The sequence below is a fragment of the Chlamydotis macqueenii genome, chromosome 2 (genome assembly GCF_036417535.1).
Source record: "Chlamydotis macqueenii isolate bChlMac1 chromosome 2, bChlMac1.mat, whole genome shotgun sequence".
Classification (NCBI taxonomy): Eukaryota; Metazoa; Chordata; class Aves; order Otidiformes; family Otididae; genus Chlamydotis; species Chlamydotis macqueenii.
The window spans coordinates 84,555,553-84,583,199 of NC_141557.1; the positions used below are offsets into that span (position 1 = coordinate 84,555,553).

The window sequence follows — 27,647 nt, forward strand, 5'->3', positions numbered from 1 at the left end:
AGCAATCTAAAATTGCTTCCCTTCCGCATTCTGGGGCCTTACTCTATTACGAACCAGGTTATTACCTATGTTCTATCCACATTAATATCTGCTGCCCTTTTAAGCATAACTCAGTGGTTGTGAGGAATCCTACTCTCTGGCTACTGAGGTGGGGGCAGGGGGGAAGAGCCCTCTCTAACTGCCACATAACAGTAAAAAATAAAAAGTGTAGCTCGAGACTGACGTTATTAAGTTGTCTTGCAGCTCTTAATACTGGCTACTACAGCAGTGTGCAGAGGCACATGAACTTAGAAACCTCCTGGTTCTGACAAAGTCAGTATTAGATGTTCAAAGAGTTTAATATAGCTTGCTTAAAACTGTCTTGCTACTAAATGCACATCTTTTGTGTTTTCAGTAAATATATACAGCTCTAGACAAAAATGTAATAGCCCAAGACAAAAAGCAGTAGATTGCTAATGGGTCCTCATTCTTCCTTTTCTCTCTAATACTTTCAGTTTACCCTTCTATCTATCCACATTGCCAAGAACAGGAAAAGTTTCATCCAGGTGGACAGTAGCTATGTATTTTTCGAGAGCATGATCTTACACTGAATCAGAAAAGGCATAGTCTGTATTATAGTCCCACCAACAATTTAAGTTTTTCAAGGCTGTGACTGAACAACTTTGATTCTTTTCCTTCAACTTAGGACCTGCTTTTGCCTCTTGATACAGAAACTAAACTGAGTAGAAAGTCTTCAAAATTCAACGCTGAATGTGAACACTAGGATGCCATTTACTTAGCTACATACTAGTGCTGACGAGATGGGTCTGTACATTTCAAGCACCGCTGATGGAAACAAACCAACAACTCTTGGACTACTGCCAAGAAAAGGGACATTTTAACCAAGCACCTGTACAATGCTCCCTGTCATTTTTACGTCAATCTTTGCAAGTGAAGACTGGACAAGCAGTATGGCTATCGCTGATACTGCAACCTACATTTATTTTGGTACTTTTCACTTTTAACCTCCACCTTTTTTTTTTGTGTGGGTTTATTACATAATTCTGGAATGAATGATAAACAAAAAAACTCCTCCTCCCCAAATGTTGCCCTTTCATAACTTCTTGGCAGCTCTCTAGAGCCACAACATGACAGAAAGTTCATCTCAATGTTAATTCCTACAGTTTAGATCAGCTCTCATCTCATGTGAGGATCAGCATTGTATGTCGGAGAGACGTATCCCATACAAGAACTGGAGAAATCAATTTAGTGACCAGGTGAGCCCTTAATTCTGGAAGGATTTGAGTGTCTACCGTGTTACTCACAAAATGCTATGGTATCTGCTCCCATACCAGAGCATCAAGTTCTGAAATCACAAAAAAAATGGGTTCTTTCAACTTCCAAACAAAAATCTAAATAAAGACAGCAACATTTACATTTCCTGGCTAATTAGTGTAGAGTCCTATAGGGTTTTTGATGACTGAACTGGTGATTGCTGAAAAATAGGATTTACAATGAAAATGCTGACAGATCTTTATCTCCAGTATTTGACTGTTACTCAGTAATCTCTACACAAAAGCATGTAGGTCATGTGCCTGGCAGAGGTTGGAGTTAAGGTTATTAGAAAGTAGAGTGGGGGGTAGGGAAGGGGTTGTAGTGTTGTTTTAAAGATGTATTAATCTTTAACTTCACTCCAAGATGTATCTTGCATTACTTTCTTTGTGACATCATGAAAGATAGACTTTAGAAATCTTTCCAGAGATCGAAACAGATCGCTAGTATTTAAGCCTCTATGCTGGTTGTCAGAAAGAAAAGTTAGGTTTTTGAGTCCTTTAAAGTAGATCTAACTATATTTCACACTATGGGCATTGTGCCATTTTCTAGAGAACAGCAACAAATAGCTTCCTTTCTTTGTCCTATATCCAGTTTAAAAAAAAAAAAAAAAAAAAAAAAAAGTAAAAAACTACTGCAGATCATTCCAGTTACTAATTTTGCCTTGGAATCCCCTACTTATTTTAATGGCTTGTATTTTGATTAGTAAGATCTTTTTGTGTGTGTGGTAGTTGCTTAATAGTTCTTTCCAGACTGACAAATTCAACAAAATACAGAGAGATACCATGCAAGAAACCATGAAACCAAGCACAAGCAGAACTGCAAAAACTTTAGAAAGTAATTCAGTTATTATTGTTTATCAGTTAGCCAACATGTCAGCTTTCTAGAACTGCCAATCAACTTAATTAGATGTTTTTTTTTTTCCTCCCAGCATGGGAGAAAAATGTTGCTGCCTGTTATTTCCCTGGTCAAATTAAGTGTGCGTGTAAAAGTTAACAAGTGTAATCATTTGTCAAACACAAGCTTGCAGAATGAGATTCACCAGTGCCAGATCAAGCTGGCAGAAGTAAAACACCACCTTTAACTTATAGCAGTGAAGACACCCTGTGTCAACAGGAAAATCAAGTAATTTAACTTCTCTTTTCATCATTGATCTTTCAGCTGTTGGAAATATTGGCAAATACTGGCAAATTTGTTATTGTGGGACAAGTCAGTCTATGTCAAACCTCAAACACACTGAAGAGGACTTTTATATAAAACCCTCACCTGTTTGGCACTTCTTTCAAAAACCACATATTGTTGGCATTGATCAAGACGTCTTTTACGCATGGTCCAATAATGCAGCACACGGTTCTCCCTCTGGAAGAGTTCATTCAAGATATCTGAAGAAATGAAAATAGTTTCAGAGGTTATGATAACCAATTTTGAAATATCACATTAAAATCAGCAGAATAAAGTACTTTATATTGTAGACTTTACAATACACTTACTCTGTTACTCTTTGTTTTGCTCTTTTTCCTGACATTCATGAAACACAGTGTTCCTGTTTCATTATTATTTAGACAAGTGTTGGTTAAAGAAACTAGAGACGCAATTAAAAGTTAAGAGTAACATCTTCTTTCTCTCAAATATTTTTCATACAGGGACTGCCACTGTTTGTAGCAGAACTGAAAATGTAGTCTGATAAAGATGGTTCTTGATGGGGCTTCCTCAGAAAGAATGAGCATGAACAACTAATAACAACATGCTTACCATTTCAGATTAATCATAATAAAACCCCCACCTTTTCCGAATATACCAGTCTCCTATAAAATATTTCAACAATTTAATCCATATGGGCAAATACATAATCTTAGGTCACTACAAGAACAAATGCAACATAAGCAGGTATTGAATGTACAGAAATCCAAGTAATAAAAAAAAAAAAATACACAAAATTACTAGAGTTTGTAATTCCCCTTCCAAAAAAAAAAAATCAAAACCAAGTATAATTGAGTAAGTTGACTTGTTCAAATGTGAGCATTGAGCCTTGAGAGAATTTCCAGGTAATCAAATAATTAACTTCACAATTTGTTATTCCATTCCTGAGTATCTGAAACTGTCTGCCGTTTGGAAGTCACAGCCAAATTCCACCATTCACCTGCAATTCCACATGTCTGGCTTATAAATTCTTCCCGGATGGCAAAGACATCTTACAATATGCAGATGATTTTATCAGAACTCTGCTTCTTTAATGTTTATTGGGTTTTTTTCTTGAAACAAAGAAATCCTAGCAGTTTCTTGTGAAGCTCACTTGACTCACTGCTTCTTCCAGAGCAGCAGCCCTACCGAAGTTTGTAGCTACTACAAACCCAGATGGCAAGCTGAAATACGTGGAAATGGTGACATCCAATGTCTCTGCCAGGTGATTCTGTAGGGAGTGCAAAGAACTCAAAGAGAGGTCTACCAGAAGCAGAAGAGACTACCAAAAAATGCTCATTCTTCACAATAATGCTTTAATTGCTTTTCTACTTATACCCACAGCTGGTTATTTTCCATAATTATGAATGGAGGCTCTCATGTGCTAGGCCTCTTAACACTTCTGCATTGCCCTGTCCCACTGCGTAGGTCCACCATGCCTTACACCTCAAAAGCTAACAAGTCCAAGAAACAGCTTGACAGAGAAGCTCAAATACAGGGAACCTGAGGGGAAAAGCATCTCTCTCTATCTCTATCAGTGTTCTGGGACCAACTACAACCGCTCCTCAAAACCTCTTTGAGGATTATGAAACCTGTCTGCATTGCTGCCAACACCCTCCTGCTTGGAAGCACCATATTCCTACTCACCACAGAGCGCTGAGATCACCCAGGACTTGCTTTTGGTTGGAATCTGGTCACTACAGCCAAGGTTTTCTTCTTGCTGGGCAAGCTATCCTCAGATACGCCCCAACTGGTCTGTGCCTTAGCCAAGCCATGAGCTGATCTGCTATGAGCCTCACCCGGTTTCTAATCTTTATTTCTTATGTCACCTTATGTCACCTCCAAAATGCTTGCTCAGAATGTGTGTCAGATTTTGGAGGGGTGAATACCATCATTATAGAATGCAATATACCCAACTGGACACTATATGAAAAAAAAAAAAAAAAAAAGACATCTTGATAGTGACGCACGCAAAGCAGTTCTGATAAAGAGCAAGCAAGGTGAATTTAGCTAACTGGAACAGCATTTGTTCTGTCAGGACATGATACAGATGGCAAGTCAGTGAGAGACATTTGGCTGGGCACAGTTAGTGTTATTGCCATTAATTTCTTGGACTGACAAGGAAGAGAAAAAAATATTCTATAAAATACTCAAAGGAAGTTATAGGACATCGATATTTTATACTAGGTTTGGATGAACAGCTGTCTCACGCCTTCTGAACTACAGTCCCTGTTGTTAATTTTCTCTGATTCTAACAATCATTAGGATTAGTTCCTAAGCTTTTAGCTTATTCTTCAGGCTCTGTCAAGCTCGGAGAGCTTTCAGCTGTCTGTCTGCATCTTGCATTCTATCAACCTATCTAATAATAAAAGCACCACTAGACAAATTCCTGTGCTGACTGCTTACTTGCAGCCCATGCAGCAGAGACAGAGGTAACAAAGCCACATGTGAAACTAGCAGCAGAAGCAAGGATGAAGGTGCTCTGTTTCTAAGCTTACAGTAAATTGTCACCAACTGAATCCATCTGCAACAGCGGTTTCAGGCCATAACTCTTTCCTAAAATTCAGCTTCGGCACGGTGTCTGATACAGTACTTAGATATTCTTAACTGCAGGTCGAGGAAATTATTTATACCACTATGAAGCGACAGAAGGACATCTCTGAGTTCAGTACCATTGTGATTCCTGTTTCCCATGAAGCATGTGCTTAGTGAAACTTTGCCTAGATTAACACATAGCTTTTCTAGATATCATAATCTGCAGCTGGGAGTAAGGATCAAGTACGCCACTGAATGAGGTTTCTTAAAGGGTTCAGCAAGTTCTGCAGAAGCTAAGGGTTACTCAAGTTCATTTATATACTGATCACAGTCTAACACTGTTTCAAGCATATACCCAAGTATGTGTTCTGTCCAGCAGAACACATGCAATCTGTATTTCACCAGAATAAAATAAACACTAATTATTTTTTCCTCTGTCTATCTAGAAAGAGATTAAAAGATATTTTCTTTCTTACATACATATTTGAACAGGAAGATCAGAGTGAACTTATAAATCACTTGGTCAGCTACCACCATACAATGAAGATCTAAAAGGAAAGAGTCCTCACTAGTTTTATCTTGACCCATGTTTAATTCCCAGAAGCATATATTACATGGCTCATTGAGAAAAAGTGTTAGAGCACGCAGCTTATTTCTTTCCTGCTTGGGGATTTTTATTGCACTTGTCTTCCAAACTTCCATCACATACTTTTTAAACATGTAGTATTTATCCAGGATTTTAAATGTATACAGAACATGCATAGCACTATGGTTCTGGCATAATTACTCTCAAGGACATCATCAGAGACATTTTTACTCTTTCCTCATTTGAACACATTTATCTTTCTCAGAATGACTGTTTCTACACAAACAGCTTTCAGAAGTGAATTTTAAGAGTTTGTCTAAAAGCCCTAACATTTTTTCTTATACTCAATAAGTACGGTAGCTACAACTTCCTGCTTGGTTCTGCTTTGTTTTCTTTGTCTACTACCAAAATAAGAGGTTAGTGATTAATTTCAGCAACACTTCTTCAGTTACTGATACTGCCAGCACTTATGTTGAGATTTTGTCTTGTACAGTTCTGTAAATGTTGATACCTTGGGGACACAGGAAGAACAATTCTTTGTCTTAGCTCTACAGACTCAAAGTTTCAACTGCTACAATCCAATTATTTCCTTAGAGTGAAAAGTATGGCCAGCACCCTATTATCTCTCCAACACTAAAAAAGTAATTGACACAGTGAGATTTTCAATTTGAGTACTCTCAGATACATGGCTAAGTTTAACATGAACTGTTCTCCCCCTGTAGTAGAGCAAAGCAGTGAGTATGTCCTTTTCTGATAGTTATCAAATAATATAGAGTGCAAGTGACCTCTGGAGGCCATCTGTTCCAATTTCCTTCTCAACGCAGGACTAACCTCAAAGTTTTTCATGAGCTTGTTCAATTGAGTTTTAAAAATTCCCAAGGGCAGAGATGCCACTACCTCTCTTGGCTACCTGCTCTACTCAGTGCTTTCTCACCCTTGCTGTAACACTTTGTCCTTATATCGATTCAGAATTTTCCTTGCTGCAACTTTTTCCTCTGGTTCTATTGCCATGTCCCTCTGAGTTTGGCTCCATCCTCTGCATAACTCCCATTTAGGTAGTTGCAAACAGCAATTAGACAATTAGACTTCTCTGGTTTTCAGTCTGTAACACGGCCTGAGTGTTCAGTCACAGCTTCAAAATGCACCAAGTAGAATACAATCGGCAAACAAATGAGTAAAATGTTGTATTTATTTCTGAATATGTCTCTGATCACTATTCTGCCTACTCCATCCAGCAGCTATGCATACCCTATTAATGTGTCCTTTTATCCCTGAAAGCCCTACAGATTTCTCTCTACTCCATTCCTCACAGCACATTACACCTGAATGCTGCACTACCTTGAATTATTCCTAGCAAAAGCCAAGCTTCACGAATTATTTCTTTCCTGCCTCACCTCAGCTACTACCTATCTACACATCTAACTCAAACACCATTTCAGTTATCGTATACTTCATTAAGTTCCTTAATATTGACTCAACTATATGAAGGGCCCAAGGGCATGATTCAAGGGATTATCTTGTATCATTCTGGCACTCCCAAGGAACTCACAGAATGCACCACACTAACACAATGAGTAAGCTTACAGTGACCAGCTCCCATTTGGCTTCAGACCAGACATTATCACCTGGAAGTTTACTATCGCATTCTCTGAACAAAGCAGTACATTTGAGTCTTAAATTGAAAGAAGACTAGGTGTAAGCAGGAGATAAATAAATTCAAAGCAACTTCATTTGAGTATAAGAGAACTTGATGACTGGCAGCTTCTTCAAAGCGTGTGAGCAATTTTAATTATTTCCTGTTAAGCCCTTTCCACTTGGGCAGGCTTCACTCTCCCATCATCACACACACCACAACACATGATGATCACGTTCTTTGGAGAAAAAAAGAATAAGAAACCCCTTACTTTTGACTTGTTGTTCAGGTGCTTTGATGTGTGTCACCATGCCTGGCATGTTTACGCTGTTCCTGTGCAGGTATTTCAGGAAGACATCAGCATTCCTCCGAGCCAGCGTGCAAGCCTAGAGAGTCAGTGGTATTACTTTCTTTGAAGATGCACACATATGTATCCAGAAAGAGATGAAGGACCTTTCTCAACTCCCTTTTGTGCATTTCCCATCCTTGCCAATTTTAAAAAGCATTGCTTGTTGAATCCTTCTATAAGTAAGCCAACCCAAACACTAAAACAGTTCTCCCAACAAATAACAGTTAATCCTTACTTATTCAGTAGAAAAAAACCCAAACAAAATGCTGTTAGTTTTTATCTGAAGATCCTGAAAAGCAATTACCTGCTCTAGAGCTTTCAGCATGACTCAGAGCTCACAGAGAAGTTTGTTTTGTGTATGTGCCATGTGCCACTTGAAGTTTTTTTTTTTATTGTGTAAACAAAGTGCACGTGCTTATGTAATCACCTCGATATTCCAAAACATCCACCACTACACTTGAAACAATAAGTAAATGCTCCGCTGAAGTGAAACCAAAAGCACTAAGATACTAAGATATGCCCTGTATTACCAACACTCAGCTCAGCTGCCTTCTTTATCTTAATATACACCAAGTACTACATATGGGCTGACTGCTTTATTTTTAATAAAGTAGCATTTCGTGTTCTGCTTAAAATGTTAGATAAAGATAGTATGGTTAGATGCAGTAACAGAGACACTAAGTCTTTTCTCAATTGTTTTAAATACAAAGACTGGAAATTCACATGCCAATTGTAGAAAGATCTATTTGACAGTATACTTAGAGCTATGCTAATCTGTTTTTGAATATGCTCATTTGTGCACTGAGAACAAAGAGGTTTTTAATTAACCTAAGTTTTATATTCTGATGTCTTTAAAGGTGATGCTGGGAAAAGCCTTTGATGACAGGGTTAGCTACGCTGCTTTGCAAGCATCCATTATACATTTGTTCAGTATGATCAATATCCCTCTTCACTAGGACATCAGTTGGAAGGAAAACTTTTCATTTATCTGCAGGCTATTACACAAACTCAACTACTCCCAGATGCTTCTCTAGCAATTTCCTCCTTCCATACTCTACTGTAGTCAAAGTACATCTGAAAGCTGCTTTGATACACAGGCAGCAATGGCACGATGTGACTGTCACTTCTCTTCCAAAGCAGCAGCCTTTAAGCATTCTTTAGAATGACAGCTGCTCAAAGCAGTGATTCCCAATTCCTCTTCAGTCACACTGGGAGACCTGACATCTACTGAAGTTCAACAGGAAATACATTTCTAACACTTGCTACAAATTTATGCACTTGGTAGTACTCTCCTAATTACTGTCAGAAGCAGTTAATGTGTCACATCCCACATCTTTGCAAGTTTGAGACATACCTGTAGCTTTTGGATGCACACTGTTGCATTCCACATACATTTCAGCACTGTAAGAGCGAGAGTTTGACTGTCTACTTTCCAAGACACAGAACACTACCAAAAAATGGCAAACCTTACCTTTAGGAATGCCTCCTTCTGTTCCAGGTGTTTGCTTATCATGGGAGTAACATGATCTGTTTCAGAGTTCGGACCCAGTTTGTCTGCTCCCCCACACCAATCTTCTTCTCGCTTATACTCTTGCTCCAGGCTCTCCAGCACGCTACACACCTATCAGGAAGGAGGAGTCCAACTCAAATGTAATTCAGTAAGACAAATTCCAAATTCATGCCAAAAAAGCACAGAAAACCAATCTACTCCTTACATGTCCCTTAGCTTCTGACATGTTTTAACAGGGACTTAAGAGAAGGCAACAAACTTTCATAGAATTATAGAAGAGTTTGGGTTGGAAGGGATCTAGTGCAATCTCTCTGCAATGAGCAGGAACATCTTCAACCAGACCAGGTTGCTCAGAGTCCTATCCAGCACGACCCTGAATGTTACTTAGGCTGTAGGTTTGCAAGCATTGGTCTGCTTATGCTGAATTGCTTAGAAGGCTATCCCTAAAGTTGCTCATCTTTCTCCGTTTCTGTGACTGCATAGTTCAGGATGGGCTTAAGATATGATTGCAGAGGAAGCAACCTTGCCACCCTGCCCAACAGTTAGGACTGTTCTGGAGACAAGTAGGATGAAGTTGATTTTTCCCCGACTCCCCCACAAAAAACAGAATTAGCCACCTGACGTACTTCCATTAAAACCTCTGTGTAACTTGTCTATAGGTTAAGTAAAACTTCTTGAAACAAGCAGAAATCCAACTAAGAAGTTGTACAATGTGTTTCATCTTGAAAATGTTTTACAAGGCTTTTCTCCAATAAAAATAAGAATCTGAAGAATATTAAAGGAGAAAGCGATGCAAGAGGTTGACCAAGATTTAAGTCTTCACCAGTAACCACTGCACTTTGGTAATGTACCTTCCTTGAAGTTTGCTAATTGAAGCAAGACCAATTACACTGTAGTCTCTTAGTACAATTTGACTATTACTCATTTATCACAGAGTGGTTTGAGTTGGAACATCTTTCAAATAGATCAGATTGCTCAAACCCTCTTCCAAATCTGGCCTTGAACACTTCCACGGAGGGGGTACCCACAACATCCCTGCGCAATCTGTTTCAGTGTCTCATCACTCTCATTGTAAAAAATGTCTTCCTTTTATCTGATCTAAATCTATCCTCCTTCACTTTAAAACTGTTGCCCTTTTTTTTCTGTCACTACAGGCCTCGGCAAAGACTTTGTCTTATAAGACCACTTTATATACTGAAAGGCTGCAACAAACAGCTTCTCTTTTAAGGCAGCTGGTAAGAGGATTTGCTTTTTGCATTTTTTTGTATAACTGCAGTTGCTACCAAATTAGCAAAAATAACCAAACCTAGTCAACCATTTCTTTAGGTAATGCTGTTTTATGCCAAGCTAAAGAGTTAACCAAGGCAGATACAGATCATGTAGCATTTCTGTACCTGTTCAGAAGTTTTATAGAAGGCAACAGAGGCATTCACAAGCTTGAGACGGTCCTCCATCTTCAGCATCAGTTGTTGCCAATGGGAAGCAACCTTCTCTGCACACTCCCGGATCATATCCATGTCATAGTGATTAGCCTGCAGCATTGCCTCTGCCTTCTGCTGAACCTGCAGGGCACTTTGATGTGTTTTCTGATAAGAGGTGAAAATTCAGGAGTTCAGTGGAGCATTTCATTTTCCTGAAGACCTCAAAGGCTCACATTTCCACTGTGTCAATGACATTTCTATACACATGCACAAACATCCATTAACTAAAAATAGCTGTCTAATATTAGTTACTGCGTGACTTCATTTATGCAAATATAAAGGAAATAAATCCTGTAGAGATTTATTATCAAATCAACAATGACTAGCAGTTTACAAGCTAGCAGTTTACAAGCTAGCATTACGCCACACACACATCCATGTTGCAGTACAGTTTGTCATAATTATGTATTTCAGGTTGATTTTCCTTCCCTTCATGGTGAGGGAAAAAAAAAAAAACAATGGAAAGGACGTATCTTACAGTTCTTAACTGTAGTTCTCTGTGTAAATATATATTTGCCTAAAATCTGGAACCTCTAACTATAATAAATACTATTATATACAAATATGGAATGATCCAGAAAACTCTGAATTTAACCTTCTTAATCATCTTTCCTTAAATTGACAAAGACCTAGAGGTCTTATGATTTTTACATGCTAAGAGTTACCAAAGCTCTCAAAATGAGGGCACATATATGCAAACTATTAAAAAAAAAAAAAAAAAAAAAAATCAAACCAAAACCAATGACCCAGACAGAGGGAAAGAAAACTCCACAGAATGGCAAACAAACATGAAAAGAGTTACTACATAATAGAATAATGCTGAAAATATTTTCCCAAACAATCATAACTTTGGTTAATCTTTCAAGAACAGTAAAGTTTTTCAAAAGAAGTGTGCTATATATAATCAATACTACCCAAGTCCCTCAATCACACATATAATTTAATAATACTGCATTCCAGTCAATCTTAAGATCTCTGCCTATTTTTTTTTTGCAGAGATATGACCAATCTGGTAAACTTAGTTTGAAATCACAGCAGGAGGATGAACACACCAGCACCCACAAGTTTCAGTGACACCTACCATCAACAAAAATGGAAAGATTAAAGGATCATATAAGAATACACAAATGTTTGCTGTTCCATTTATTCTTAACTTTAAGAATTAGCATTATACTGTTTTATTTTAACATAGGGAAATATCATTTTCATTTAAATTGCTGTGAACAGACTTGTTCTTTTTTTTTTTTTATTCCTCTCCAATCAAAAAATGGCTGTTGCTTTATAAAGATGCAAAAGCACTGTGAAGATGTGTTCACCTGGAATTGCAGCTCCAAAATGAACAAGAACAAAAACCCCACCTTCCCAGTAAGTGTTTTTATCTCTTTGCTGTAAGATTATTTCAACAGCTTTTCCTAAACTCAAAATATTGTAGTGTTAACCCAACAGTATGAAATGAGACCAAATCTCCTTACTGCAGTGCTGTTTACAGACACTCGTGAACTGTAATACAGGACCTCTTGGCTATGGTCACTGAAATGGTGCTTTTACCTCTATCGCATGTTGAAACTGCTCGTGTTCCCTCTGTAACTGTTCTGCCTCCTGCAAAGAGCTAGCAGTGATAAGTCCAGCATTTAACATTGACTCCCCGTTTCGGATCCAGCCCAAAACCTGCAGCAAAAGAGAAGAGCATGAAATACGCAATTCCACTGCCAACCAGCAAGAAAAGCATCATTGCTAGGGACAAAAACATTTAGGGTCACGGGTAGTACTGGAATTGATGACTAAATAATGAATTCATTATGTATTTACAGTGAATTACATAGTCAATAAACACAGTGAATGACATTCACTATAATTTCACTTAGCTGACAACTCCTGTCTTTCAGTCAACTACCACATGCTTGTGCTTTCAGTTTAAACTCTGAACAAAGTTGTGTTTCTGAATGCCTTTGTCACCTGGAAACCAGGAACAAGTTACAAGAACTATTTGCCTAAGAGGCAGTATCAGTAATGTAAATTGAGGAGATGCAGCTTAATAAAAAGTAAGCAAATAATTTTGAATGTTAATGTTGAGAAAAATGTGACCACTGAGTGTCTTGTAATTGCTTAAAGATTTTTTGTTTTCAGGATGTGCATTCCTTGACATGTTCACTGAAACCAGAAGAATTCTCAGGTGGGGAGAGGCCTCCCAGTGCATTCCTTATCAAGAGCAGGAACATGCAACCTTAAGGCTCCTCCTGGAAGATCTGTGCCTTGTTCATTACTCAGGACTCCAATAATGGGCATCCCATACTCTCAATAGACATTTTTATCACTGTAAGTCTTCTTTCTAATGTCTAACACTCACATCTCTCTCACTGTAATTTCAGCTCATTTTGTTTTTCCTGCCCACAACAGACAAAACAAAACAAAACAAACAAAAAAAATTTCTCCCTCTCAGCATCAGCTTTGTTTTCCCCTCTCCTCTCTCCCTCAGGAACATTACCCCGTTCCCTCCTTTAGCCTCCTCTTCTCTTGCTGACCTCAGTCTATTCAACCTCTCCCATGTGAAATTAGCCACCTACTTTTTCTCACTGCTCTTTTACAAGCTCTCTCCAGTTGATAATCATCACTTTGATCAAAATATTTCAAATATTAAGTAAACCTGGGCATAATTCAGGTTATTGACTGTCATCTGTACAACTTTTCTATGGAACTGCAGCCCAGTCTGTAATTACCCCAGCGCTGCATTTGTTCAGCTGATTATTCCTGCCAGTACATCATGCTCTGTATTTGTCAATAATAAAATTCATATCCTTTTTTTTTCAGCACAATTCTCCCATACATCAAGATCATTCTGAACTATAATCCAGTGTCTTCTGATGAACTTAAATCCCTTTTCCAGCTTCTTTCGCCTTTATCTTCAAATTTAAAAGCGTAATCTCTGCTCTAACATGTAGATTTTCTTACTGAAAATATGAACTAGTATCCAAATACAAACAGACTTCTACAGATTTTATTTTAATCTTGAAATCTGTTTTCTAATCCAGTGAGTTTCTTAATAACTTTTATTACTGAGTATGGTTTTCCAGCAAGTTATCATTCATGGTAATGTAGTCTCATATGACATTCTCATAGTAAGCTAGGGTCAGATAGACGGAACTAAACTATTTTAAAAATTTAAAATATAGAAGGAAGTTCTATATCATCTGCTTTTTCACCTCCACCCAGAAGACTTGTTACATTGTCAGGAAGAAACAGGATTTTATCAAGGGGAAGCTATACTTAACCAATCTTTGTTAGTCTTCTCTCCTCGTCACCGTTCAGGTTTAATAATCTACTTGTTTCCATATTTTTCCTGGGAATTATGTTAAACTAGCTGACCTATAATCCTCCCTTAGCTAATTCTTTCCCACTTTTGAGAAGTAGATGTCGAGTTCCAGGCCTCCAGAATCTCATCCAATCTCCAGAAGTTTGGGAGAAGATAAGCACTAATGTCTATGACACTATTTCAGGCAGTTTTCTAGGTATTCTAGGGTGAATTCATTTGGGCCCAGCTGATTTGAAAATAACCAGTTTAAGCATACCTTCTCTAATGTTTTCCTACAAAATTATTTTAGACTTTTAAGCACTGGTAATAATTACATTAATTACCAAATCACAGTTAGTTCTTAATACTAAATACTCTCATCTAGTGATCCACATATGACACTACTACTAATGCTACCGCGTCAGGGTATTACTAAGTGAATTAGAAGACATGATCACAATCAGACTGAAAACATGGGAGGAAACCAGGAAAAGGACCTATTAAAACAAAAATCCTTAAAAACAAAGGCACATGTGGTCCACATCCAAAGCATACTCTAACATGTCTTTAACCGTTTGAAGGAACTGAAGTCTTAGCCGTCTTGACACATTCCCTCAAATCTGCTACTCAAAAGGCGGTCCAAATCCATTCCTTCAAATGTGCATGACAATCTCACCTTTTGTCTTATGTTTATCCAGACTGCAATATTGTTGTATTAGTACTGCAGTTTTAATGCACTTCTGCCTGCACAACAAATGGCTAACATGTTTTTCTTTCCCCTGATAGCGTGCATTTGAATTCGTCTGTAGAAAATCCACAAGTCTGTGGAAAAGAATAGGTCTGCAGTGGAGATGTAGGGCATGACAGTACCTCCTAGATATGTAACTGGGAGCACATTCTGCTCCTCTGGGGAGAAAGTCCTGGGTCAGGTGGAGCCTTGCAGTGGGGAGACGGCTCTGACCTTGGAACAACCTTTCCTGCTGCAAGGAGACACTTCCAGATCACAGTGTGGGGGAGAAAAAGGGGACCACAAAAGGAGGTGGGAGGCTCTAGGTTGTTAAGACACCTGAGGGTTGTTAATACTCAAGGAAGCAAGCCCAGGTAAGCCTCAGGAGCAAGAAAAAGGGAAACTTCTGATGGAACCAGATGGATCCAACAGACTGTAGACAGAAACTATGCTTGGAGGAAATGATTTGTCTGTAAGAACATGGGGAGCAGAAGATTTTTTGTAAATCCCTTTTTTATTTAGTACTTTGTCTTATGAAAGCAGTTCTAAGCTCCCTCTCTACCTTACAAAATAATTCTTCCAGGTATAGTGTAATGTAACACACCTCCTTAAGGTTAAAATACAATTAGCCTTCTCCAGAGAATGAAGGAGAGTGCTTAAGCAGCACCAGTTCAAAGCTCTTCTTGACTTGGCCTCCCATCATACACAGCAGAGACAGCTAGCACAGAACTTGCCGTTCAAACACACTGGTTTGCCTTCCTGTTTGTTCCAGGTGAGGGTGTAAGTGCAGAAGCTGGTGGAACTCCTACAAGGAAAGTTGCCAGCAGTACTTTCCCTTTTCCTCTGCTCTGACTCAAGGGGAAAACATAAGCACTAGTAAATAATGAGCCGGTTCTTCTTCCAGAGCTACTGCCTTCCAGTGTTTGTTGGCATGTTCCCATCACCTCACTGTCTGGGTGGACCACATATCCCATTTTTTCAATCTGAGCCTTCAGCAGGCTAGAAAAGCATCAGCAAGGCATCAGAAAAACTGGAACTGAAACCGTAAGTCTGGGACTCCTCAAAGCGTAAAGCCAGTAGTTCTACAGATAAATGCCTGATTTAAGATTAGTTTCTTGGACCAGCTTTTCACTCTAACTAAACATGATCAGGAGACACACCTGCTTCAGCCTGCTGTCCTAGCTACATTTTCACATCCATATGGCACTATATGGAGTGCCAGGATACTCTTCCGGAGTAGTATTTTGTGACAATTAGAGCTCAAGCACTGGGTTGTGTTTGAACCAAACTAAAAGATCTGCATGTGAGAACACAAGGCTGCTCAAGGCACTCTGGGGGGTACAAGCTTGTACCTGGTGCAAGGATATGCACACTGTTGTACAGATATGAATATACAGGCACATATCCAAGAACACACACCATGATCAGAGCAGCAGACAATACTGCACTGAAAAGGCTTAATGAGCTTAATGAGCATACTGAAACCAAAGCATTTTGGAGCTTGGTGGACATTTTGATCCAGGCACATGCTACATGTTAAGCAAAGCAAAGCATTCATTCTACAAAGTGAGTATGTGGAAGTGATGCTGCAATAAGTAATCCCACAGCTATATTCTAGGTGATAAAAGTTTGTCAGGCAAACATGCAAGTGCAGTCTGGGTGAAACAGATGCTTTCTTAACTATTTTTCTGCCTCTACCTACTCATATGTCTCTGCCCTGTACAAAATGACCAAATTTTCCTTTCCATGTTGTTTTCACCACGTGCAGCTGTCCCTTCTTGTACCAGTGAGCAACCTTGTTCTCTCATCTGCTGAGATTTTCCTACACTGCAATCTTCTATCTGGTTTTGCCCTTTCTGCACCTATTACACATTCAGTTGACAAGCAAATTCTTTGCGGGTTTTCTTTAAACTTCTGTCTTCCAGCCCTCCTGCTTCATCCTAGTCCTGAGGCCTGATCTACAGAACTAGAACACCACAAAGCAGAACAAGTATGGTAGCTAAGGGAAAAGCAACATTGCATGTTTTCATCCACGTTCTGTGCTTATTTGATAAGAATTTACTAAACTCCAATTTTCACTACCTAGTACTGAGAAGATTCCTTGCAAATATTTGACTAAAAAACTAAGCCAGGAGACAGTTTGCTGGCCTCCATTATAGTAATCTGAGAGATGAACCCTATGGAAAAATTCCTGTTGTGTTCCAGTCTAACCTCTTCACAGGACTACAAGCTATATAATTTTTTATATACATACATATACGTGAAAATACAATAGGAGTAATGTCAGTTTAGCAGGAAAAATTCAAATGGGAATCTCGTTAAAGTCCTTGCTATGGAGACAGTATCTCATCTACATAATAAGTATGCTTACATTCACTTCCTCAACAATAAATCTGGCACAAAATCACAGTAATCGAACTGGAAAACCATGTGTTCACTGCTTCAGGCAACAAAATACAAACAAAACAGACTGAAGAGTAGGTTTATGCTGTCATTTTACTCTCAGGTAGCACCTGCTGTGACCTGCTGAGCTATGTTGTTTTTCCCAGTGCAGAGGAAACACACTTCCTGATACTTAGTAAGAACTAAAATACATCAGATGTGGTTTTCTGAGAAGGCAACTGAAATCACAAAACTAGAAGTTACTACCCCCAAAGCCTTCTAAAGGGGATCAAAAGAAATCCTATGAGACAACATAACATTCAGTTTCAGTTCCATTGAATTTTTAGGCCTTGAGGCAGGGGCAGTATTGCAGGTTAATCTATACAATGAAAATCTGGAAAAAGAGTTTGGAATACATGAACATCCTGTCAGCTACATGTTCATCGAAATTTGTTCGAAAATTCACATCTATTACAGTATTTAATTCAACATAAAATCCCACTCGATAGAGATGTGTGCTATGAATATAAACAAAATCCATTTTTTCTCCAAAATTCCAGTCTACTAAAAAAAGGCAGCTGGCTAGGATAGTATACTACCTATATCTTTACTGTAAGATAAACTATTTTTTTCCAGTGCTTTCTTAAAAATCTAAACTTGAGCTTTAGTTTCAGTCAGGGCTAGCAGTGGTTCAGAAATGTTACAAAGATCTTACAGAATGACCTACAAACCACGTACTAAGTGCAACATGGATGTTCATCCACAGTCCATGATGTTCACCACCTGTTTGTAACAGCCAAAACCCAGAATATTTGTTCCGCAAACACAGCTTTTAAACATGTCTGTCTCTTGTCACATTTAACATGCACACAAATAAAGCTAATGGAGCAAGGTACTCACTTTATTGTGGGAAAATGCTATATAAATAACTATTTAGTAGTGTGACTTTGAAATATAACTTGTGCTATATTCTGTTCTGTAACTAAATATTATTTCAGTATCATGGGAATTAACAATTTATTCTTCCTATTAACCTATCCCATCCTAACCCACTGATGTACCACAAAGGGATGAGACTGCCTCAGCTGGCATTCACACCCTTTCTTTTCACGTATACTCTTTCCCTTGATCGTCAAGACAGTATGCAAATCAGTACCGAATCTATCCAGATCTGAGATAACGTTATCTCAACCATTACTCAATGTGAAAGGAGTAATTTGTAATCTGCATTTACAGAGATGAACAAGTGCTAAGACAGATACAGCATAGTTCAGCAGAGTATGCAAAGGCTTGAACTAGAATATCATATATTTGATTAACACCTAGATTGCACTGACAGCAAACACTACCAGTTCCTTGCATTCCCTGAATTCAAGACCACACAGAAACTTTGGGCCTGCTACTATAGACTAACCACCCTCTGCCTGGAAATACTTTGGGAACCCTCTATTCACCTCTCCTATGCTAACTGGACCCCTTTTATTTTACTTTGCAACTTGGGAGCTCTCATTCACAGTTCCATGAAGAAGATGAATTTTTGTAAGAGCTCATGACAAAGAGAAAAAGGACAAGTTGCTTTGGGAGCCGTTATGGAACACACTAAGAGACTCTAGCAGACTTCTGTGATGATGCCAAGTCTGAGCAAGATAAAACACTGAAAAGGTAAGAGTGTTTTATTTGTCTGGGTTTTAACCTTTCACCTATTTCAGTGGTTTTGTCCACAGCATCTCAAATTCACCAAAAGTTTAGGTGTTTATCAGATAAGAACCTCAAAACTTGCCACTTTACTGTCAGGAAAAGCAAAACTTCATTTTTCTTCTCCTGGAAGGTAAACCCTGCTGATATTATGTTATCACCATTTGTAGATGTATTAGGCCAGTGTTCAAGCCTGATCGCCACAGAGATGATAAAAGTATGGATTATTTAACGTAAGTTCAAACTGCTCTGCACTCCAAATATTTGACTTGTATCAGAAATATGGACTGTTAACACAAATTAAACTCCACCATATCAACAGAGGACGGAGTTTCTCAGGTGCTCAAAGTTCTTCCCGGCTCCCAATGCAAGACTTGGCACAGCAGGCGTTAATGTTCCCCCTCTGTTGAGGGGAACAGCCCCCCCCAGAGGCGTGGGGAGGGCCCAGGCCCCGCCTACCTGCTTGACTTCGGCCTGCAGGTGGCGCAGCTGCACGCACTGCTCCAGGTGCTTGCGGTGCTGCTCGGCGGCCACGTCCAGCTCCTGCTGCTTCTCGTGGAGGAACTCCAGCAGATCCTGAACACGAGTGGCCATGTCTACGTCTCTGTCGCAAAGCAGCTCAACACCTGCAATCAGCCAGACGTTTATAATTGCCTTACAAATCTTCTGAAGACAAACTGCCTGTTTCCACTGTTTTACACTTACTTTTCCAGCTCCTTCTCAACGTTCAACTTAATCCTCACAGGATTTGCTTAAACGAGCATAGGTTTTTGTGCTGTTTAAAAATGCTATATTAACTTTTTTTTTTTTAAAAAGACACCTCAGATTTACTCTAGGTGACTGCATACCATTAAAAACATCAAGTGAAGGGGCATAAGAAACAAAAAAGATTTACTTCAAAGGTGAAAATTTTGGCTTGACTGCACTAGGATAGGATAGGGGATAGGGGACAGGATGGGTTCGGGATAGAGGATGGGATGGACTTTTAAAGGTTATCTAGTCCAAACCCCCTGTAAGGAGAAGGGACAACCACAAGAAAGGTGGTAGATGCCCCATCCCTGGAAACATTCAAGGCTAGGTTAGATGGGGCTCTGAGCAACGTGATTTAGTTGGAGATGTCCCTGCTCCTTGCAGGGGGCTTGGACTAGATTACCTTTAAAGGACCCTTCCAACCCTAACAATTCTATGATCTTCAACTCGATCAGGTTGCGCAGAGCCTCATCCAACCTGGCCTTGAATGTTTCCAGTGGCATCCACCACCTCTCTGGGCAACCTGTTCCAGTGCTCTACCACCCTCATTGCAAAATTTTTTTTTCCTTATGTCCAGTCTCAATCTGCTTCCCTCTATTTTAAAACCATTATCCCTCATCCTATCACAACAGGTCCTGCTAAAGAGTTTCTCCCTGTCTTTCCTATAAGCCCCCTTTAGGTTAAAAAAATAAACTCATTGTTATCTACTCTAATTTTACTGACTTCCTGCATAGAACCTTTCTTTAAAACCTAAACATCCTTAGGTGTTGCCAACTCTTAGATAAAAATTACGTGTCATAATAACAGTATATTCTTATGAACACTATCAAATGATTTGAGTATAAAGGGGGAAAAAAAAAAATATTTCCACGTGTCTCCGGTTTACACTTAACCACCATCTCTGTCATTTTCACACATCCCATGGAGAGAGAACTGGATAATTCTTATAAAGCCACTGCCCGGAATAGCACGAAGAAGCCATCTTACCAGATGCCTGCACTTCATTGACATACTGCAGCAGATCCTGCCCTTGGTGGATGACATCAAAGGTCAAGTTATTCATGGTCAGGGCTTTGTCTGCATGATGCTGGAGCCTCTGTTCTGCTATTGTAAGATCTTCAGTGTCAAAGTCATTCATCTGCTGAGAGAGCTCATCATTCCAAGACTCAAGGTCTGAAATTATCTGGTGGAAAAAGGAGAAAGCCAATGTTCAGTTGCCTATGACACAACATATGTTCATTTCCAATGTTGCACTTGTAATGGAACTCAGGAAGTTGAGTTGCTCATTGTTGACTGACTTCACTGATCAGGTTCGACATGGTTCAGACATAGGCTGTTTTAGCATGGATTTTAAATTTCAGCAAACAATCCAGAAGAATCTCTTTGAGAACCACTACAGCTCTCCTTCAACCAGTCCTTGCAATACTAAGGGTACCTTTGTCTTGTTAAGGTACTCCTTCATTAGCACGTCGCTTGTGAAACAGATTAAGTTAAAACATTTTTATCTCCACTTTTAAAGGAAAATTATCTAGATCATCTTTTCAATTCTACAGACTGCACCAAGCAATAATTCACACATCAAGAGCCAGCTTAGCTTTCAATCACACCAGTCTCAAGCCCTTTTACAAAAAAGCCAAGCTCCACCCTTCTGTGAGCAGGAAGCATCAGGCTTTGTGAGCACCTTTGACTTCTGCCAGACAACTGAGAAACACTGCTTGTCACAAAAGGCAAGGTACTTAGCGAATGGAGCAAACCCAAAAAGGATAACTTTATTACAGTGTTACTGCAACATCAGAGCTAAATTTGCTTGCTCAAATCATTCAGCTACACTTAAATTTACACTTTAATTCTGGATTTTACTCTCAGTCATAAGATGTCCAAAGAAGGGTATCTAAGGAAGTATTTTTTTAAAAACATGTATCACAACAGTAAGTCCTCCTTGTCTGTTCATACAACTGAGTTTTCCAAATCATGTAGCAAAATCTGGCTGAAATGTAAAATATTCCTTTTAATTAGGATACAAAACTGTTTTTAACCCTAACAGATAATGCTTACAATCCTCATTGATTAAAGTGGGTTGAGTTCTTACAGCACAGGTTTGACGCATCAGTTACTTCAAACAAGTTTGTCTAACCCACTTAATCACTCAAGCTTGTAATAATTTTTTTTTCAGAATTTTCAGCAGAGTTTTGCCAAAAACTACTGCAGTTCATTGGGAAAGCAAAATTATAGGTACCAAGAAGCAAGTATGGCTTAGCTCCAGAGTTCTAAAATTTCAGGAATAGGACAAACTGATGTGAATAGTGCTAAACTGCAGGAAAACACCTATTTATGCAGCAAGACACAGCAAATACAGGATCTGACTAAACGGGCATTAGCAACAAAGTAGCTGACTGCATAAATATTTAACCGAAGTCATTTGTTGTCAGCAAAAAGAATATACCACTATGCTTTCCAAGCGATTAATCAGAGCTGTTAAGTTACTGAGACAGTCAAACTACAAGAGAAATTCCAGAAAAATAAGCCTTGTAGAAAAGACAGAATTGAGGAGAAAGCAAAGTTAAACCATCTGTATAAAGTTTCTGTAGTCAGCTACAATCCTTCCTGAAGGCTTGTTTCCATTCTGCTCACACGGCACCACAGAAAACAAACACATCAAGCAATCATTTTTAAAATTGTAGCACCAGTGAGTTTACCTTCTGTTTTAAAGGTGTTCTGCAAAAATTTTACCTGATTCATCAAGTATTCAAGTTTTTCATCGTGCTATGATAGGAGATATCAAACAATCAGGGTAGCTATTTTGCAACTGCTAATCCCGATCAGCTAGCTCTGCCCAAGTGAAAACAGGCAGAAACTCATGTTTCAGGGGTAACACTGAAAACAGAAAAGCTGATGGACAAGGGATGCAGGAAGATATACAGGACAAGGCTTTTAGCCACTGCTTAAAGATTCTCTCGTCTCTCTTGCATGTGCTATAAACATCACACAATCTATTTATGCATTATGACTGGTTTCCCCTCTAAACACACGCACACATAGGCTTCCCCTCCCACAAAATTCTTCACAACTTCCTTTTTTAATTTTCCCTTTCATTTGATCCATGCCGAAAAGGTCTCAGCACCTCTCTCTGTTATTCATCTCCTAATTGATCTAAAATATTTCACAAACTTCCAAGTCTTGCTGACAGTCCAGCCTGGGAAGGTGCTTACTTCCAGCTAACCCACTTTTCTGCTCTCAAGCACCTCAGACCTGCTCTTCCCAGCTCATCTGCAAAACTCTATGTTCATCCACTACTAAAAGCAGTGGAGGTCACCCAACATTTGTTTCTTCAAACCATCCACTGCACTATGGAAGTTCTCACAAATCAGATGTGCCATCTTATTTTCATCCAGTTCAGTTAACAACATAATTTATTTTCAAGAAGTAACTGTGGTTAGACTTGGTCAAACTGAAAAATCTGCAGATTAAAGAAGGTTGTGAAACTCTGATCAAAACATCACCTTTCATCATCTTTCTAGACAGCACTAAAAACTGGATTACGATTTAACACGGCACATTTGTGTCAGTGTTATGTAAAAAAAAAAAAAAAAAAAAAAAAAAAAAGCCAGAACATCTCCCTTTAGATCAGATGCCATAACCTTACTTCTCTTACTATCAAACTGAGTGGAAATAAAGTAATAAACAAAACGGGAGATTGCTGACGCTAAGTGTCATTATTTTTCTAAGAGCAGAATGGTTTAAGTAGTTACTACGTCCTCTCACACTGTCCTGCGATTCACTGTACCTGATATGAAAGTTAGAAAAGGTCAACACCATGTGTCACCTCAGCCAAGAGGTTTCACTGATACTCCCTCCAAAGAACAAGAATGAACAACAGTAAGAACTACAACTTCTTCCCATGTTATTTCATGCAACCCTGAGGTTAAGATCATGGTCCACACATTGTTTAAAGCAGTCTGAAACACTCTGTACAAGAGCAAGACATACCCTGTCCCCTTCAAAAGACCAGGAAGACCATCATCCAAATAAATAAAGCAAGCCAGCATGGTCCCACATTCATTCAAAAGGTAAGAAGTCAGTGCGCATCACAGCTGAGGCTCCTAACAAGGCTGGTAATCCTTACATTTTTTCAGCAGTAACTGAGTAGCTCAAGGTGATCTATTTCAGGCATTGCACGCACCATGCAAATCTGAAATGTGCTGAAGGCAGAGTTAAAATAAAAATAACATGCATTAAGCACTCTCTGCCCATACTCTTCAGGGCTTCCCCTGAAGTTCTGCTTCACAAGCAACACTTTCAGACTGAGCAAGCTCCTATTTTGTTGTTAAAGTTTTATCGAGACAATCAGCATTAAGCAAACAGAACAAAGATTAATGACTACTACACATCTAAACTGACTGAACTGCAAATTAATACCGCTCTCAGGAAACGGACAACCCAGAACAAACACAGGCTAACTACTTACCATAGCATGCGTTCAGGAAGTTCCTAGTGCAGAGTTTGAGCTGCCTGACATTCCTACGTTTTAACAAATGTAAAGGTAACACTGACAGGACACAAGGCAGGGCATAATACAGAAGGGATGAAGACTCTTTCACACTGAGTGGGAAAGAAATAAAGAACCACAAGTATCTTCTCAGAATGCTCTAACTAGCATTCCTTGTACCAACTGAGTGCTAACCAGGACCTGGAAAATATTATGTGCTGGGGAGAAAGAAAAAGAGAAGATGGGAAATGGAGAAGAGTTAGGTCTCTGTGATCCAGCACTTTGCATCCTTGCCTTTTCAACTGTATGACTTAACAGGCATCTTGTAAGTACGGTCCAAAAATAGAGTCGAGATAAAGCTGTGAGTTGTAAAGTGTGTGGTATGCATTGTGTGGGGACCTGACACAGGCTTACAGGCATTTAAGTTGCAGACAAGCAAAAATGCACAGACACAGAAGAGACAGACGTTCTAGGCTGCACACATTTCCATCAGTGTTAACTTCCCACTGATTAGGTCCATACCCATCTTCCTTATGCTACAAATCACCCTAGCAAGGGACTTTTTGCCTACATTTTGCTCCTTCTTGCCTTAGGTTAATACAGGTGTTCACAACAGAGTATTTCAAATAGCTCAAGACTGATGGCTCTTAAAAGTCTACCGAGGACAGAGAAGGTCAAGTTTATATGATAAGAGCAAGAGGCAAAAGAGAGACAGTGCTGCAGTTAAAGGAATTTCAGAAGAGCAGAATTTGAACAGCTGCAGGATAAAAGACAGCAACTAAAAGGAACTGAGCATTTTGTCAGCGAATAATAAGGGAAGGGTAAGGACAAGAAGAGGACTAACCCTGCCAGCAAATCACACCACTGCCCCCAAGAAGCACAGCTGCACGGTATGATTCTGCAGTGCTAGGGGAACCCTTTGTCCCATTTCAGCCTCTGTTACTTTGCAAGCAGTAAGACAAGCTAGAAACACTACTCGCCTTCCAGAAAAACTATCCTCACAGGATACTCCCCTGAATGAACTGCCCCTACAGCCAAGTCTTAATTGACTGAGCCAGTCACATAAAATCTGGGACAAAGGAGGAGGTCAAAGCAAGGTCTGCAAGTTCCTAGCTGGCATCTGGCTCCTCCTCACTATCATGTTACTTCAGCTGAGCTTCTGCTTTCAAACAACTGACCTGGAACTAGTCCCTGCATTTTCTTCCCGGAAGTTTCCGAACAGATGTCTGCCTTCAGGGAGAGGGAAAAAGAGAAGCATGCTTTGCTGAGGAAGCAGAGAAAGGACATGGTACAGAGACAGTAAAGCAATCAACATTTTGCTGAAGATGCTCTGCAGCCAGGGTCATTTTGTGCCCTGGAGGGCTCCTCAGCAGTCTTAAGTAAGCACAATTTTTGTTTCCAAGTCATATATAAACAAAATACAGCAACTCTTTCAACAAGGTAATCGGTATTTTCGCTTTATGCTTCATGTGCCAAAATGTAAAGTGCGCCAAGTGTCAGCTTCAGAAGCAGCAAGACCTGTCAAGTTAGGATACGTGGCTTTTAACTGCAAAATCCCATGGCCATCACCAAACAGCACATATAGAAGTACTACTACCTATACAGACACTATCCTGTACCAAAGGACTAAGACGCATCTGTAAAGCAGGGCTTCTGCAACCAGCCTTCTGCTGTTGTAGAATACTGATTTAGGTAACCTATAGCAGAGAGCAATATCTTAATTGTGAACTTCACTCAAACCTTTAATCTAATTCTTCCATTAATGTTCTCGATATTTACCTTGCCCACCACAGCTGCCATTTCCTCAACAAAAGTGTTCTGAGCATATCACACAGACCTCATCAAGCACCACTGCAGAGCACTTCTGCAGAAACTGTAAAATTGCTGACAATCCTGTAGAAGTGGATACCTTCTATGTTCCTCCACATATACTAGTTATCCAACTAATTACTACAATCACAATCCTGCCAAGCCTTTCCCTTTGCATACTCAAGACAGCTGCTCTCACAAAATCAAAGTAGCAAACTCCCTGCAGACTAGTTTCACGTCCTCAGTGTGAACTGCAAAATAGAGAACCTTCTTAGTCCTCCTTTACACCAGTTATTACTGTAGAGCGCACACTCTCACTTCCTCTATGGGCACGGATCAAGGAACTGTGTTTGCCTATTCCTGCATTGCTCCTAACAATGTGCTTCGCTAAATCTGACTTCAGCAATGATATGTAATAGTGATTTAAAAAAATAAATAAATAAAACAAATCTGAGAAGCTATCACTTCTGCTGACTGTCTCTTTGCCCTTACACCACTTGTACCTAATCAACAGTTGCAGCTTTTACTATGTACAAGCAAAGGGGTAATATTATCACTGTAACTCCCTGTTTCCAGAGTCTCGAGATCAACCATTTATATCCTCAAACAGGATCATTTACCAATGCATAACCCTGAACCTTCTCAGGCACCAATTCCAGTAGCATTGTACACAGTTCCAATCACTGTGTACAGCACTATTGGTTTTATAGAAGTCATATGATCAACTTAGCTGAAACTTTATAATGCAATTCTATTAATCTAAGCTCCATGGGGAGTTTCACGTCTGTATGCATGTCTCTGCACACAAAGAGAAACTTTCCAACTGGCAAGCTGTAATCCTCCTCCAATACTCAGATCATCTCAAAACTTCTTGAAGTTTTGCAGAGGTGTAGCACTACAACTGCTTTTGCATTACTTTCAGAGGTGGAAAAGAATCTTATTTAAAAAACCAGACAGACTGAGCACACAACATCCCCGAACATTAAAACAGAATTCCAAATACCGCTTGTAGCTGTCAGCTGAAGAAAAGACTACTGAACTGGAATAGAAACAGAAGAGGGGTGCTACTACAAAGCAACAGTTTAGAGGATTTGAACTAAACCATCTTGCAAGTGTTATTCATATTAACTGTAAGCATACTAGTTATATCAAGGTAGCTTGATATTCAAACCAAACTTACCAGATGAAGCAACTGTTACATTATGATTTTACAAGACACTTGCTTAAAGATGCACTGGGAGCCAATCAGAGCTGGAGTTAATATCAGAAAGCTCAGCTCTGGACTCTCCTGACACTTTCACGTACAAGACAAAAACGTTAGTTCAGGTAAGAACTAAGTCTATCAGTCATTTGAGCCACATGCCAATGCAACAACACAGCCATCTCAGCATAAACGTTCCTACATGAGAGGAGAATTAAGAGCAGTACAACTCCAAGAGCAGACACTCACATCTATTGCATCTCTTTCAAATATGCGGAGCTGCAGAAATAGCTCAAGCTTGATCTTGCGTTCTTGAAACAACTCCTCCATCTGAGACTGGGCCTCATCCAGCTGCTGCAGGACTGTCTCTATGTGGTTGATCGAGCTGTTATGGGGGGTCTTGTTACTAGAAATGGCAGAATCCCTATTCAAAGCAGAGAGAAGGGGCAGAGAAAAAAAAAAAAAAAAAACAGAGAGAGAAAAAGAGTATTATTGAAAAAATCCCATACAATTTGGATACCATACATGACCACAAAATTTAAGACTGTTTCAGTAAGGTCAGTGCAAGTCACATTACATGAAAGCTGTATCTGTACATCTTTGTTAATAAAAGTCCAAATTACATTTTAATACTTGAAAAAAAACATTATGAAATTAGATTAGATTAATTTTTTTTACTAATGCAACATTTAAGGACACTCTGTTGACAGGAAGAATAAAATTT

At 39.2% G+C, this 27,647-nt stretch overlaps 1 protein-coding gene across 2 annotated transcripts in view; it reads right to left on the reverse strand.

Annotated features, from left to right (window-relative positions):
* The window catches only part of TRIO (trio Rho guanine nucleotide exchange factor), a 254,473-nt gene that overhangs the window by 96,315 nt on the left and 130,511 nt on the right, over positions 1–27,647 (reverse strand). For both annotated transcript variants that reach the window (XM_086740366.1, XM_086740365.1), the window contains exons 13-20: positions 27,173–27,347; positions 20,415–20,610; positions 19,137–19,303; positions 12,133–12,252; positions 10,498–10,689; positions 9,065–9,214; positions 7,516–7,630; positions 2,578–2,693 (exon numbers count right to left, since the gene is read on the reverse strand). In XM_086740366.1, the coding sequence (XP_086596492.1) occupies positions 2,578–2,693; positions 7,516–7,630; positions 9,065–9,214; positions 10,498–10,689; positions 12,133–12,252; positions 19,137–19,303; positions 20,415–20,610; positions 27,173–27,347 (1,231 nt within the window). The remainder of the gene's footprint in view (positions 1–2,577; positions 2,694–7,515; positions 7,631–9,064; positions 9,215–10,497; positions 10,690–12,132; positions 12,253–19,136; positions 19,304–20,414; positions 20,611–27,172; positions 27,348–27,647) is intronic.